Source organism: Bison bison, unplaced genomic scaffold, assembly GCF_000754665.1.
Source record: "Bison bison bison isolate TAMUID 2011002044 unplaced genomic scaffold, Bison_UMD1.0 scf7180017864118, whole genome shotgun sequence".
NCBI classification, from domain to species: Eukaryota; Metazoa; Chordata; class Mammalia; order Artiodactyla; family Bovidae; genus Bison; species Bison bison.
The window spans coordinates 5,028,378-5,045,636 of record NW_011494690.1 but is presented as its reverse complement, the minus strand read 5'-3'; the positions used below and the strand labels follow the sequence as shown (position 1 = coordinate 5,045,636).

The 17,259-nt window shown below is 34.2% G+C and overlaps 1 protein-coding gene across 1 annotated transcript in view; it reads right to left on the bottom strand.

Annotated features, from left to right (window-relative positions):
* The window catches only part of MYEF2 (myelin expression factor 2), a 34,603-nt gene that overhangs the window by 3,947 nt on the left and 13,397 nt on the right, over nucleotides 1-17,259 (bottom strand). Inside the window, exons 9-17 of the mRNA XM_010839559.1 lie at nucleotides 16,885-16,934; nucleotides 16,707-16,770; nucleotides 11,773-11,874; nucleotides 10,295-10,345; nucleotides 9,921-9,989; nucleotides 9,518-9,616; nucleotides 9,158-9,229; nucleotides 7,205-7,413; nucleotides 7,074-7,125 (exon numbers count right to left, since the gene is read on the bottom strand). Coding sequence (XP_010837861.1) covers nucleotides 7,074-7,125; nucleotides 7,205-7,413; nucleotides 9,158-9,229; nucleotides 9,518-9,616; nucleotides 9,921-9,989; nucleotides 10,295-10,345; nucleotides 11,773-11,874; nucleotides 16,707-16,770; nucleotides 16,885-16,934 — 768 coding nt within the window. The remainder of the gene's footprint in view (nucleotides 1-7,073; nucleotides 7,126-7,204; nucleotides 7,414-9,157; nucleotides 9,230-9,517; nucleotides 9,617-9,920; nucleotides 9,990-10,294; nucleotides 10,346-11,772; nucleotides 11,875-16,706; nucleotides 16,771-16,884; nucleotides 16,935-17,259) is intronic.

Genomic DNA, 17,259 nt, shown 5'->3' with positions numbered 1-17,259 from the left:
TACCTAGTTACCATGCCTAACAACAAACACAAATCCAAACAAAATTATTTTTTGAAAATTTCTTGTTTTATACTCAATACCCTAATCTTTTTTCTTTCCTTTTTATCTTCCATATCACTGTTTTATCCCTGAAAACAGTAACAACCACCCAGGAATTTTACCAGGTCCACAAAGGGCTCCGCTAATTATGTTTTCAACCATAATGCAAAGTCATTTATTCAATATCTTAATTTGAACTCTATATGTAAGAGTGGCACCAAGTACTTATGGAAATAGACATGGAAGAGATACTATAGATTTAAATCAATAAAGGTACAAAACACTGATGATGACAAGAACATAAAGAAGGACCTTAGAGAGGAACTTTCAGAAGGAGGAAGAAAACCAGACAATGGTTCTGTTTAGAGTTAATATCATTACTGACTCTATACAGACTGGTATTTGAAATAAATGCATATCATTTATAAAAATGTATGGCCATAAAAACCCATCATCTAAACCAGAAACCTGAGAGTAAAAGGGAGAGATATTAATAAGTACACACAAATAACAGATGTAAACACTGAGACTATCCCCAGGCAAACAGGGATGTATGATAACCCAGTTCACACAGATTTAGATAATGAGGGGTGTAACTACTTACCATAATGTTTCCCTCCCTTTGAATATGTAGTTGCCAGATCACTATGGGCTAACTTTAGTCTGGCAATAAAATCAAAGAGCCAGACATATTTAGTTCTATAAAGGGAGGGGGAAAAAAAGGAAAAGGGAGGAAGGTAAAAAAAAAGGGCTTATCAAAAAATTGCATAAGCCCTTTCCACATGATGGGATGAATTTTTAATCTGAGTCCATGAGTTAAGACTTTTTTCCTGTTTGAAGTTTCATCTGAATGATTTCTACAACATCCTGGACTATTTTTTACTTTTATTTATTCATCCATCACCACCTTGCCCCATTACTGCATTTTATTTTAAAACCGATAGTTACTCATCTGCTGCTGCTGCTGCTAAGTCACTTCAGTCGTGTCCGACTCTGTGCGACCCCATAGACAGCAGCCCACCAGGCTCCCCCGTCCCTGGGATTCTCCAGGCAAGAACACTGTGGGTTGCCATTTCCTTCTCCAATGCATGAAAGTGAAAAGTGAAAGTGAAGTCGATCAGTTGTGTCCAACTCTTAGCGACCCCATGGGCTGCAGCCTACCAGGCTCCTCTGTCCATGGGATTTTCCAGGCAAGAGTACTGGAGTGGGGTGCCATTGCCTTCTCCTTAAAGGAAATTGGAAAGGAAATTGAAGTCGCTCAGTCATGTCTGACTCTTTGCAACCCCATGGACTGTAGCATACTAGTGTCCTCTGTCCATGGGATTTTCCAGGCAAGCGTACTGGAGTGGGTTGCCATTTCCTTCTCCAGAGGATCTTCCTGACCCAGGGATCGAACCTGGGTCTCCCATATTGCAGGCAGACGCTTTACTGTCTGAGCCAGAAGGGAAGCCTTCTCCTTAACTGTGTTCTAAAAGTTATTTGTTGTTTAGTCACTAAGTCACATCTAACTCTTTGTGATCCCATTGACTATAACCCACCCAGCTCCTCTGTCCATGGTTTTCCCAGGCAATTATCCTGAGTGGGTTGCCATTTCCTTCTCCAGGGGATCTTCCTGACCCAGGGATTGAACCCTTGTCCCCTGCATTGGCAGGGGATTCTTTACCACTAGGCCACCAGGGAAGGCCCTTCTAAAAGTTCTAAAACAGACTAATTTCCAGAGAAATTATATTGCAATGGTTAAAGTTGATCCAAACAGTTTTCAACCTAAAACTGGTAAAAACCAAACCACCCCTGTGCACCATTAGTAGGAATGTAAATTGTTGTTGCCACTACAGAAAACACTAGGGAGATTCTTCAAGAAATTAAAAATAGTAATACTATATGATCCAGCAATTCCACTCTTGGGTATTTATCTGAAGAAAACAAAAACTCTAATTAAGAAAGATATATGCACCCCTTTGTTCATGGCAGCATTATTTACAACAGCCAAGATATGGAAACAAACTAAAAACACCATAAAAAAAGAATGTAATCTTGCCATTTGCAACAACATGGATGGACCTAGAGGTTATTATGCTAAGTGAAATAAGTCAGACATAGAAAGATAAATATTGTATAATTTCATTTATGTATGGAATCTAAAAAACAAATAAAACAGAAACAGCTGTACAGAGAACAACAGGTAAGGCTGTCTGAGTGGAAGATTAAGAATACAAACTTCCAATCACAAAATAAATGAATCACGGGTATGAAACATACTATGTGGGAAACATAGTCAATAACTAGCATCTTTTTATGGTGATATATTACAACTAGACTTTATCGAGATGATCATCTAAAAAGTAGGGAAATATCGAGTAACTAGGTTGTGTAACAGGAACTAACATAGGGTTGTAGATTAATTATACTTCAAAAGCAAAGAAACAAACTCAGTAAAAAAAAAAAAAAGAGGTCAGATTTGTAGTTGTCAGAGGCAGGAACAGGGCTGGAGAGGGGGAATTAGAAGAAGGCAGTCAAAAGGTATAAACTTCCAGTTATAAGATAAATAAGTACTACAGATGTAATGTACAACATGATAAATATAATCAACACTACTATATGCTATATATGAAAATTGTTAAGAAAAAATCCTCAGAAAAAATCCTAAATCCCAAGGAAAATTTGTTTTCTGTTTCTTTGTTTCTATGAGATGATGGGTATTCACTGAGCTTCTTGTAATAATCATTTTACATGTGTAAGTCAAACCATTTATGCTTGTACACCTTAAACTTATACAGTGCTGTATGTCAATTATATCTCAATGAAATTGGAAGAAAAAGTAAAAAACATACACAGAAATCATATTTTCTAATAAATATCATAAAATGAAACACTTTATATCATAAAATGAAATAAAAAACTATATTTTTAAAAAAGCTTTAAAGATAAATGCAGAGCAATTTCCAGAGTCCTCTTAGTATCTCAAATGCTGGGACATGAAAACAAGTAAGTTTAATTAAAGAAGCACACCTTAGTAAATGGCAGCATTTTTCAGTGATTTTGAAGAGGACTGCGGAGAACACTCAAGAGCTTTTAAGGTTAAAGGTTCTTCATTATTCTAAATTTACCTAAAAATTTAGAGTTTTTCTTAACGTAAGTATCCTACCATAGATTTAACAGCAATACTGAGGTTCATTCAAGCAAGAAATCTTCGTAACTTCAAAGGAAAATATGTAATTATCTCTTGCAAAAATCTGTTAATCTCCAAGGACAAGTTTCTCCATTATTTCCTCTTAAATTTTCCCTCTGTTTAGGAATCATGATTCAGACCCCCAAATTCCTGACTTCACAATGATCACAAGGCTGTTCTAGCTGACAAAGTCTATCACCTAAGATAAATGAATTTTCTTATATTCTGGACACTCAGGCTTATAGAGAAAGTGACTTATAGATACTTGTTTCACGGTTAGACTGCCCTAAAAAGCTCCTAACAGAAACAGAAAGTTCTGTTATCCAAGTTTCTTCTTAATTCCATAAAAACACCAATAGAGATATTTTCTAAAAATAAATGAGGAGAAAAAATTTAGCTTTAAGTGATTAATATCAGATTTCCCTGGCTTTTTCCATGCTCTGAGGACTCCTAAATGACTTAAAAATCTACTGATCTTAGGTAATTTCAAGAAAAATAAAATAGTACTGCTATTTCAGCAACAGTACAGGACAAACTGATGCTTTAGAATTAGAACTATGATGCTGAAAAAGACCCTTGAGAGTCCCTTGGACTGCAAGGAGATCAAATCAGTCAATCCTAAAGGAAATCAACCCTTCATATTCACTGGAAGGGCTGATATTGAAGCTGAAGCTTCAATACTCTGACCACCTGATGCGAAGAGCCGACACATTTAAATAAGACCCTGATGCTGGGAAAGACTGAGACAGGAGGAGAAAGGGATGACAGAGGACGAGATGGTTGGATGGCATCACTGACTCAATGGACACGAGTTTGAGCAAGCTCCAGGAGACGGTGAAGGACAGGGAAGCCTGGCAAGCTGCAGTCCATGGGGCTGCAAAGAGTCAGACACAATTGAGCTACAGAACAACAACAAATAGGACAAAAGAGTATGAAATGAGAAATCAGTATTACAATGATCAAAGATATTGCTGTTACATACACTACAAAAATGACTTCCTTGCAATAAAAGAAACCTTTCTACTTTATTTAACTTTATTTATATAACCTTGTGAGGTATACTCTGGAAAATGATGGAAAAGCATACCCAAAAACAGGCCAAGTTAAAGTATATTTAAATAGTTAATAAAATCTACTTCCAAAGTATAGCTGTAACATAACCATAAGAGAAAAAATTCAAAATCAAGATATTCTACAAAAAACTATAATTACGAAATAGGAGACAAAAAACAGTTTTAGTGTTTCTTTACAAACAATACAAAGTGATTATCTGTGAATGTTCTTCATATTGTGTTTCTACTCTTACTGCATTATTTTTACTGTTATGTTAATCTTGAGTACACCAAGTCATGCTTGATGCAGCATGTGAAAGCTGCTCAGTCATGTCCGACAATCCATGGAATTCTCCAGGCCAGAAAACTGGAGTGGGTAGCCTTTCCCTTCTCCAGGGGATCTTCCTAACCCAGGGATCGAACCCAGGTCTCCTGCATTGTAGGCGGATTCTTTACCAGCTGAGCCACAAGGGAAGCAGCATATGTTTTAGCAAATAAAATCTACCACAAGTCTCCATTTTCTGTGTAGTTAACAGATCTTCTAATTGATATGGAAACCTGTAGAGCAATGTTATATTTGTTACAGTTTAGAGCAGGAATGGTTAAGATGGGCTTTCCCTGCACTGCAATGCTATGATCCTACATCATACTAGACCACTGAGTGCAGTTAAAGGGTACAGGCTACACCAAGTTTGATAGGCTATGCCTATTTGACCTTGTTAGCATAACCTACAGAGAAGGCAATGGCACCCCACTCCAGTACTCTTGCCTGGAAAATCCCATGGACGGAGGAGCCTGGTAGGCTGCAGTCCATGGGGTCGCGAAGTCGGATACGACTGAGCGACTTCACTTTCACTTTTCACTTCATGCATTGGAGAAGTAAATGGCAACCCACTCCAGTGTTCTTGCCTGGAGAATCCCAGGGACGGGGGAGCCTGGTGGGCTGCCGTCTATGGGGTTGCACAGAGTCGGACACGACTGAAGCGACTTAGCAGCAGCAGCAGCAGCATAACCTAAACCAATGTGGGATCCAACTCTAACTGGTTCACTTATATTATACTCTGCCTTCTTAAAAATGCATATTCTGAGGAATTACACTGAGCAGAATAAAGGAAGATCTACTTTACTATTCTCACTTAACTTCTCATCTTGTTATATTTGGAGATCAGAATAGATTTTTTTCCCTGTATTTTATCTGCTGAGGAAATGCTGTACTGACGGTTATATAACTCATACTACATCTCTTCAGCCTTTGTAACTGCCCCATTAAGGAAAATTAAATACTATAGACATTTAATGATCAGAGGGCTTGCTGATGGGTCATTTGCTGACAGTTACTATTTTAGCAGAGAGCATGGAGTACCACTAGACTCTTACTAAGTAACCAAGAGAATATACTTAACTTACCTTGGGCCCAGGGGGTTAAAAAAAAGCAAAACATTGACTTACACTACGAAAAGGGCCACTAAAGGCTTGGAGCAGATTAAAAACAAACTTCTCATTCTAAGAAAGAAAAATTCTTAAGATTTAAAAGTAAATAAATAAAGTGATGTGGCAGAAAACTGTTCAGTTCATACAAGCCAAATAAATAATTTCCATAGTTGTCAATAGCTGGACACTTAATTCTATATTACCATAACTTATTTTCCTTTCCACTAATGTAAGTTCAAGTTTAAAATAGGAAAACAGTAGGAAATTACTTATATTACCTTAATATAAATCTAAAAGTCAGACGCTTTTACAATTGAGAAAACAAAAAAATATCATTACTTTCATGACATAAAACAGACTGATCAACAAGGTACGTTAAGACTAGAGCTAAAATAACAAAGTTAACCACTTTATTTTATTAGCTAAAATGTTGTACAGATTTTTAAAGTGTAGATTTAGGTACTAGGTTTTTCCTTTTAAAACATGTTTTTGAGTTGATGATGTCCTCCTGTCAAAACAATGCCAGTAGCAACTACAGAAGCCCACCAAAGACCCTAAACGTGCTACAATGTCTGATCTCAAAAGGAAATTTGCCTACATATGACAAAGAAGAGTCAATTCAATATTGGTCACATTTCCATTAATGTCACTATTTGTCCCATTTGTTCTTTATCTTGTTTCACTTCTACCTAATCATATGATATTTGGAGATTTTTTTTTTTCACTGAAACGACAATAGCAGGGGTTATCTATACTTGCTGCCACTGCTCCCTCATTTGATACATGTCACTAAGGCCTTGATATGTTCACTTCCCTGTAGTCTATGGGATTCATGGCTAGCTGCTGCTTACTCATTCTGGCAGATCTTCTTACTCCTACCAAGTAAGACAGTGGGTTCTATGCTACCTACCACCTAAGCTACTTGAGTTGTACAAGTGACAAGAGTGTGCAGAATGGGTCTCATCTATTAACTCCATATCACTTAGAAGTCAGGATTTCATTGGGTCATACTGACAATGCACTGCACTACATCATAAACAAAAAAAATACCACTCGTCAGTATTTCCAACAGGAAAAAAAAAATTCTTTTAAATGCAACCAATGATGATATATTAACCATTTAAAAATCAGGTAATACAATATGCACCTTCTTTATCCACAAAGACTCTACTCAATGACAAACTCTACTCTAAATCTTGTTATTTAGTACCAATATGCACTGCTGTTATGTCAGAGGATAGCAAAATAATTCATTTCTTTGAAGTGGAATTAACCCAGGAATAAGCATCTGGAAAGGTAGTGCTTTAAGCAGTATTTAAAAGTTTAAAATCAATTTTTCCTCCACAGTCAATATCAATGTATCTACAGTTTGGCATACTTACCACACTGACTGAATTTCTCTTTTAGTTTCTGCCAAGTCAAGTCAAAAGGCAGCTAGAATGAAAAAAGGTATTAGTAACAGATATACAAGGAAAAAATTAATTTTAAGTATCCTTTACATTTAGTTGCTTACATTTCTGACAAATATCTGGTTGCCTTTGGAGCCTATTCTGTCTCTCATTCCGCTTCCCATCGGACCCGATAAAAATCCTCGATCCATATCGATGCTTCTCTCCAGTATAGCTCCTATACCTGGTCCCATTCTATCAAAGCTGGAACTCATCCGATCCAGTCCCATCCCCATTCCTCCAGTCACACTGTTCATGCCACCCATTCCACCACCTGGATTTTCAAGAAGGGAAGGGAGGATTTGGGAGTTTGGTGTTTTTGTTTTAAAAGCAGAAGGAAAAGGAGAAGGAAGAAGAAGGAGAGAAAGAGGAGGGAGAGAATCATTTTTGAGAAAGAAAGGGAGATAAAAATTAATTTATTTATGTGATTAGACAATATATAAACATAAAATTATTTTCATACACATGATATAACAATCTTCCAAGGAACAAATTTTAATTTGGTATATATTAGGTTAGTTGAATGTTAATGGCTAACTCAATCAGTTTATTCTAGCCGCTGTATAACTACATTAGACATACACTTCTATAAAGTTATATTCATATCATAAAACATAAGTAATATAAATTTTATACCAATTGTTAATACTTTATTCATTAATGTTATAGTAGTTTTTACCCTCATTTTCATTGTCTAATATTACCAAGTTTAGTAATTATTAGAACAAAGACATATGGGATAAATTCAAATAATTACAACTCACACATCAACTGCTGCTCTCATCATACTGTCCTACATAATATTCTTTCCCTAGCTTACCTTTCATCTCAGTATCTTGTCTCACATATAATTTCTCCTTTCATATCAATTCAATTTCCAATAACCAAAGAACCTAACTTTTAGTCTCTATGTTATACAGAACTTGTAGAGATAACAAAAAACACAATCACATCGCTTTAGCCAGAGACTGAGAATCTAGCTTGTATCTCATACCCACTTGATTGCTATATTCAAGTTGAATCCTCTTTATTCCAATTCTACTCTTTCTCAAATGTATCCTTGTTTCTCATAGCTATTCTAGTATTCCCATTCTAAAAACTAACATCACCCTCAAATTGGTTTTCTGTTAATAACAAATATAAAATTAGGGGAACAGAAGTATAAACACTGAGGTGAAAAAGGAAGATAGGGATATTATATTTAACAGGGAAATGGTCAAGGTTGACAAAAGATGTTGAAAAGAATAAAATGAGAAGCAAGGTACGATGGAGTAAGTATCTTCCACCGACAAGATTTTTTTTTTTAACCTCACTCTTAGAACAGTTCAAGTAGACTGTGTTTCCTATTTGTGAGATTTCAATCAATTAAAGGAAGTCAATAAAGTATGGAGAGCTCACAACAGACATGGTTCAGCAGGAGTCAAAATTATAAGCCTTGTGTTAAGGCTTAATATAAGTTCTAATATGTAGTAGTGGAAACAGAGGGAAGAAATTTAGAATTCTCTAGGGTTGCAACAATGGTACTCTTGATTCTATCATGGAAAGATTTAAGAGGCGAGGAAATAAGCATCTCTTTCAATTTTGCCCTCAAACTCAGGAGGTCTCAAGAAGGGTTAGATCTGAGGCAATTCACCCGTGTTTACCAGAAGACACAAGCTGTTCACAGATGAAATAAGCTAGTCTCTAATATAAGCAAGGAAACAAAATTGATGCTAAAGCTAATGTTGTTCCTGACACATGACTAGAAAAATCCCCAGATTCATTAGTTGGAATAAATGTTCTTGAATTGGGTGACATTAAACACATATGCTGGTGTTTAGAAATGTCAAAGAAGTAAAACTCAAAGTTAGTTTAGAAATTTCAAACAGTAAAGCTCAATAACTATCAAAGTTTCTCTAAATTACAAGTCATAGTAACATTTAAGAACAAAGTATTACTATACTACAATAACTACTCTTGCAAAGCTTTTTGCAAGTACTCAAATATTACTATAAAATTCTAGTAAAATTTAAACCTACTTATTCCAGATCCTATTGGACCCATGTTAGAAGCTCCTATTCTTCCTGCAAACCCTCCAATCATTGCACTGCCTAAACAAGGATGGAAAGATAATAACTAATTAATAATCATACTTTAAAATTCCCAAAGTACTATGCTCTCAGAAGATGTATAAAAACTGAAAAATACAAAGTCTTCTAGAAATAGGGTTCAGATACGTAACTGAAAAAGAGAGCTAGTACGTTAAAATCTCTAAAGTATTTTTCTTCAAGTAATAAACTGCATGAAACATTTTAAATGTCTACTTTTTCATAAAAAAGAGAGCCAAATTCTAAAAATATAACCTGCAAAGAAAAGGAAAAGTAAACAGCCAGCCCTACCAAGTCTACCAAAGGAATCTCCAAAGCCTCGATTTATTCCAATATCACCACGTCCAAAATCTCTCTCCATGCTACTAGTCATCGCACCACGGTATAGCTCTGAAAAGATTATGCAACAAATTAACCCTTTTTCAAGTATTATCAATAAACAGTAATCTATTTAGGAAATTATTGAAACTATACTGTAGAGACAGCAAAAGTCACAATATAGAAAGTCCGTGATTCACCCAACCTACTTTCTATGCCACATATATCCCAGTCCTGCTATATCTGTCCTCATCCCCTAGTGCCCATACATCCTCTGAAAATTCTATGGTATCCATCCCTAAGTAAAGGGGGGACATTTTTAATAAGAAGGAAAATGAAATGTACCACACATATCCCACTATATACATTTACCTACCTCCCATTCGACCAACTCCTCCAAATCCTCCCATGCTATTCATTGCTTCCAGACCACCAAACCCAATTCCTATGAAATAAAGATTAAGTTTGAGATGTGACTGTCAGTTGTATAGCTGAACGGTGCATTTTGTAAATGTTAAGTCTCATCAGTAAACCCTTCACCTACCCTACCCTTGTGCAACTGCTTCTTAACACATCACCTTCCATAGCCCTTAAGTATGTACCAGGCTCAATTTCTGCTCACAGCCTTTAGGATGTGAGCCAATAGTAAATCATGCTTTGTTTTCCTTAGAATTCTCAACATATTTCTAATTCACTCAACATGGTGATGGGTACATACAAAAAAAAAAAGAAACAAATACTTATACATACCTCCTCCAATTCTATTCATTCCTCCAAAACCTGGACCATCCATTCCCATACCTCAAATGAAATACACAATATTTACTTTCAATAAACTTTATTTTAATGACTAAAGAATGATATAATGCAAGAGCACAATAGATATAACACTGGTCTAGTCACAGTGGAACACTAGAGAAGCAGCAGGGCACAGGCAGGATGGTTTAAAGTGCTATGCCATAGCAGTTGTCTAATCAAGAGTCTTTAAAAAGGCCTCTGTGAATATTCATTAGTCAAGAAAACAAAATTCACTGGTCATGCTCACATTCGGTTAGAGGATATCTAGGATTGGGCAAGAGTTCATTATTTTTTCAGCTCACACACACAAATATCACTACACCAGATTGAGAAATCAGGTCTCCTTTAAACATGGCAGCTAAGGGAGCAGTAAAAAATTAAAGAATAAAAATAGTATGTGTTTAAGAGGGCAGAAGGCCTAAGAGTAAGGGAGAAAATTTCCACCCGTTTAGATGAAAATGATTATTTTAACTATCCTCACAATTTAAACTGTAGCTATGCATCTCAACAAAAACAGGAACCAGAGAGCATTTATCAGTTCATTAATTAAAATAGCAATTCTCAAAATATGGTATGGGGATCTTTGAGGGTTCAATAGATCAAGACTATTTTACTATTCAAATAATACTAAGATATTGACTGTTTTACTCTCACTTTCCCCTAAGTATATGTGGAATTTTCCAGAAACTACACAATAGATGGTATTGTAATGAACTGATTCAGAAGCAAATATAAGAACATGATTATCTTGCATTAAGCCAAACATTAAAGAGATGCAAAAAAAGGTGAAATATCACTCTTCTAATTTTTGTTTCCTTAAAAACTACATTTATGTTAACACATAATAAGTTTATTATTATTTTAATATGCAAATTTTTAAGTTCTAATTTTTAATCTCTAATAAGTAAATACCGACAAATATAACCACATACACAAAAGCACTTAGGAGTCCTCAAATTTTAAAAGTATAAAAGGGTTCTGAAACCAAAAAGCTTAAAACTTAATTTTCAAAGATAAACTGTAGATTACTCTAGGTGAAGAACCAAACAGCTATCTGAAAAGCTACCTTCCCAACTATTCAAATTTAAATTGCTTACAATATGGTAGTATTTCACCCATTCCACAAAGAAAGTATATCCATAATATACAAGGCATAGACAATGAATATTCTCCTTTGACAGTTCAAAATCCACAGTGCTAAAAGGCTAACTGTAACATGGCTGGCCTCAGAGGAAGCCTCCTGACCTTTGCCCAATCTCTTTCATATTCTCTGCTCTCAAGGTTTCATTCCTTTTTCAGACTAAAGTAACATCTTAAATATTCAATTATAAACTAGAGTTCTTTCAAGATTATTACAAACTAGTAAGTATAAGCTTTACAATCTAGCAAATGTATCATTTAAAACAAAATAATAAGGTTAGAATACTTACCACTTGGACCTAAATTTCCCATTACACCACCTATGTTCAACTGGCTGGCACTAATAGGTTGTCCACCTGGACCAAGTCCCATTCCAATGCCTCCAAGACCACCTAAAACACAAATAAGGATGTTATTATCAATTTATATTTGATCAACTAACTGCCACTGAAAATTTTACAGCTATATGTTTGTAGTAGTATTTCTAAAAGTTTGAAAATTTGTCAATAAGAGCACCAGTTCTTGTTTTCATTGAAATGTAGCACACTGAGGCCTTACTATAATATCATTTATTAAAGAAAAGTGTTTTATGAAGCAGGTTCATCTTATATCACAGTCAAATGCATAATGAAAAAGAGTAATGAAATACTAAAAGCATTCTGAATCACTTTATAAATGACCTACATATCTAAAATATGTAGGTACTGAATCTGTAGACCCTCTTAAAATCTAGGAATTACTTTTAGATGGTTCAGAAGAAACTAAAAAGTCAACAACCAAGTAAACATAATATTGAATAAAGCGAATGCTATATTACCTAGTTTTATCATTGACATAATTATATGGTATCTTAAGTGTTTTCATATCTGTTATGCATAGATGAGGTAATTTTTGAGACCTTAAGTTACCTGCAAAATGCTATGTGATTAAGCTAACACTAGAATTCAAGTTTTCTGTCTCTAAATCCAGTATTCTTTTTACTTCTCTTAAACTACTTAAGTTCACTGAAAATAGACTCTAAGAAGATAATCTGATGACCTTAAAGACAGTGGGAACTGTTTTACTCTACTAACTCTGAGTTTGGTTTTAAAGTTCCTGCTAGTCAATGGAGCAATTAGTAAGTGCTAAGGGTTGAGAAAACCATATATTATATACTTTTTTTTTTTTTTTTTTTTTTTTTTTTTTTTTACAGTACAGAAGCATGTTGTGTTAAGTTGGAAAGATCAGTGTGACCTGGTAAAAGAAATACCTTTTTTCAGTTCAGTCCCTAAAAATGGTTCAAAGCAATAGCACACTTAACCATCAACAATGCTCATGTCTACACATAACACTCTTATTTTCATCTCTGATACCATTCTTCACTGAAAGGAACCAGGACTCTTTGAAAGTAGGCCAATTTCATATCTCAGGAAAAGAAAAATCATGGATCTGGGAAATTCCATTCTTAGCAGAAAGTAAGAATATCAGAGGCATAAGAAATGAAGAAGCCTCCACTTGCCAAGTTACAATAATTTCAGCAAAGGAAGTGGAAGTGGAGGGAGAAAGGAAAGAATAAACACATTAAAAATAATTAACTTAAAACATCAAACTGATTCTGTCAAAGTCTATGAATTCATACTACATCTCAGTAGAAGAGTACATAAAACCATAAATCTTGAAAAGAATAGATATAAAATAAATATGAATATAATAAAGGATTATTTTTAATCTAAATAAATTGAAGAGTTCTAATGGTGGAAAAGAAAATTGAAAGCCCTTACTTTACAGCCAGGATCTTAAAAGATGACACCCTGAGCGATAAGGAAGGGCAGAAAAGGACTGCCCTACAAAGGGAGAACAGGCAATATTCAAAGACATGTTAAGCTGAGAATTTTCCAGAATTTATTTTAAAAAACTGAATTCTCAATTGTGAAAGCCCAATGAAGGATAATCCACACCCACAATGTAGTAAAACTATATGTCAAAGACAAAGATCTTAAAATCGGCTACATGAAGAACACAGCTTACCTACAAAGAAAGGACAATTCAGCTGATAGCTGACTCAATAGCAATAATGGAAGTCAGAAGACTGGAATATTTTTAAAGTGCTGAGGGAAAATAACTACCTTAAACTATATAACTTCATCTTCTAAGACATTTATAGATGAATCAAAATTGAGAGAATTTACTAACAACAGATACTCATTGAAAGAGCTTTTAAAATATATGTTTCAGGGGGCAAAATAATAGTGCCATGATCTGTGAAAGCAAATAATAAGTAAGTACAAATAATGCCTATTTTGTGGGACTGGATAAAAAGTAAATATATAACTAAAACATTAAGCAATAATAGCATGTAATTCAGTAGGAAAATGATTAAAATTAGAGCACTCAAAGGTCATTTGGCTTTTGAGAATAATCCTATTAACTTCAGACTTTATATCAGCATATTAAAATATTCAGGATAACCACTGAAAGGGAAAGATAGGAGAAAAAGAAATATAAAGTAAATATTTGTACAAAGCAGAAAAAATACTAATAAAACACAAACTAAGATAATGGGAATTAAACCAAATAAATCTATAAAGTGAATAAACAAAACAAAGCTGTTGTATCTACATTACTATTAGACAAAAGATGTAGAGGCAGTTACTAAATATGAAATCACTCTACAATGATAAAATCTTGACTCACTAGGAAAATGTATCAGTTCTATACTTGTATGCATCTACTAAATTAGTTTTGACATTAAGTAAAAATAAGAAAAAGCAGATAAATTCATCTTAATAGCATAGGATTTTACCATAAATATATCTCAGTAATTGATAGCACAAGCAGACAAAATTACCAGCAAAGGTGTAATTTAAATGATTAACAAACTTGACTTAATGGACACAGGGCTTTCCAGGTGGCACTAGTGGTAAAGAATTCGCTTGCCAATGCAGGAGACCCAAGAGATGCAGTTTCCATCCCTGGGTCGGGAAGATCCTCTGGAATAGGAAATGGCAAACACAGCAGTATTCTTGACTGGAAAGTTCCATGGATAGAGGAGCCTGGAGGGCTACAGTTCATGGGGGTCACAAAGAGTCAGACACAACAGAGCGACTACACATGCACACACACACAACACACGCAGAACAGTATACTGAACACCTGAAATATTTACTAAAATGTATTAGGCCACAATAAAAAGCCCAAATTAGTTAATTCCAAAGAATCACAATCATACAGACATCTACAGCCACACTAAGTTAGAAATTAATAAGAAAAAACCTATACGTTTGGAAATTCAAAAATACATGACTTAGGAAGAAATCATAATGGTAATTTAATAAAAATTAAATCACAATAAAGACACTCTAGCACAACTTGTATATAGTGGCCAAATTGATAGTCATAACTACTTGTATTACAAAAGAGGCTACAAATTAGTGAAGTATACGTTCAACTTAAGGAGTTAGGACAAAACTAAGAGACTAAATCCAAAGAAATAGAAAAGGAAATAAAACTAAGAGCATAAACTAAGATATAAAAAATGGAATTTACTTCTTCAAAAGCACTAATAAAATCGACAAATCTCCAAGCAAAACTGACTAAGAAAAACAGAGGAATTGCAAACCTTTGGAATTTAAAAATGACAGAACTATAGCTGCGGCACAAATTAAAAGAGACTATTTTATGCCAACAAATCTGAAAATGAAAAAAAATGGTAAAATTCTCAGAAAAATAGAAATTACCACAATGGACTCAAGAAGCAACAGTAAATATAGTAAATAATAGTATATAAATAGTAGTAAATAAAGTTAATAGGTAAAAATCTTCCCCTAAGCACTACACACCACGGACACTTTTACCAATGTTGAGAGAACAGAGTATTTTCAGGGAAAGAGAACAAATTCTCCTGAAAGTAGTATTGTTTCTTATAACAGAAAAATTAGAATAACCTAAAATACACACACACATATATTTACAAAATGTGGCATTAGCCACTAAAGTGAAAGGATTAGAGCTACAATTTTTCAATATACATGAAATCTCAAAAACAATGTTAAACCAAAAACAGCAAGTTGCAGAATATGAAGAATATAATTTCACTCACACCCAATTTTGAATCCAGCAAAACAATTTCATATAACATTTATGGATATATAAATGTGTAATCAAATTATTAAAATGTAGATAAAATGATAAACACTGTATCCATAAGTTGTTTCCTCTAGGTAAAGTTATCTAGTGGGAGGTGGTAAGAGGAGAATCTTTATCTATAAAATGTTATTTTAAAGAAAAATCACCTAAAACAAATATGGTCTGTGATAGCTACATGAGTGATTTTATATTTGTCCAAATTAACAGTTTATGATAAAAAAACTTTAATAATAACCAGAAAAATGTAACAAAAAGAATAAGAGTATTTACTGAGTGCTTACATTATACCAGAGCTGTTCTACGCACTTGACATGTATTATATAGTAACTCACGTAATACTCATGCCAATCCACAAAGTAGGTACCATAAGCATCCTCACTTTGAAGATGGAGCATTGAGACACAGATGTTAAGTATATTGCTGTTTTATAATCCTTTGGAAAATAATTTGATAACACTGATCACCTGAAAACCTATAAATCTACTTCAAGGTATCTATCCTGAGGAAATAACCAAAAACATACCAAAAACTTGTATACAAAAAGAAAAGAAAAAGGGAAAACTCTGTTGGTGATTAAAGGAAAAAAAGTTAACATACCTAAAATATAGGTAACACTGAAATAGTTATGGAGCATCCATATGATACGTTAATAGCCAATAAAAAAATTTTAGAAAGAATTTATAACAAGGAATAGTGCTTACATTCTAACGCTAAACAAAAAAAAATAGAAAATTATTTATGTGGTAGTTCTCAAATATGTAAAAAAAAAAATACACATATAAGGAAACACTGGAAGGAAATTCACAAAAATGTTATAATGGAGGTTATTTATGGATAATAAAATTACAAAGACTTTCTCCCCACCCACATAAGACCTTAACAAACTTTTTAGTATATACTGCTTTTATAATCAGGAAAAACTACAAAAAGGAAAAGAAAAGTGGCAAATATTTATGTCCTCAGTCTTCCTAATCAATCAGGACAAACTAGTTCCATAACTCAAAACATCAAACGGAGGAGGGCCAGCAGGGATGCGAGCGCAGAAACAGGCCTGTTCGCACAGGACAGCCTGCACTGCTCTAGGAGCAGCGTCACTTACGCGGCAACTGTGGCGCTTTACTGTCGTGTGAACGGTAGTCTTCATGAGGGACAGACTTGTCATCCTAGTTGCAAAAAAGTTTATTATATGGTTAATATACAATTTAAAAGATCTGTAACACAGAAGAAAGCAGGTAAAATTTGAGGTTGGAAAGTTGAAGTGACACACAGGAACTCACCATTTTCACATGCATAGGTCTATCAAACAAAAACTGCCCATTGAACATAGCTGTTGGTTCAGTCAAGGAAAGCCAGTCAGGACAACTATTAAATTATAGTTGAACACAAACACATCTTTAATAATCACATTTAGCATCAAACTACCCCTAATATTTTAATCAACATCTTTTAATATTTTACTTATTTGTATTAGTCTCTTCCACATACTCAAAAAAAGCTTCAATTCTTTGCTTTATAGTTTTATTTTATAAATAAAATATATTTTAATCCAACCACTGAGAAAAGAAAACTAACTAGGCATCATTTAAAGTGACTATGTTAATGTTCAATGAGATACATTACTGTCGACAACATGTATACAATTAGTTGTAGTA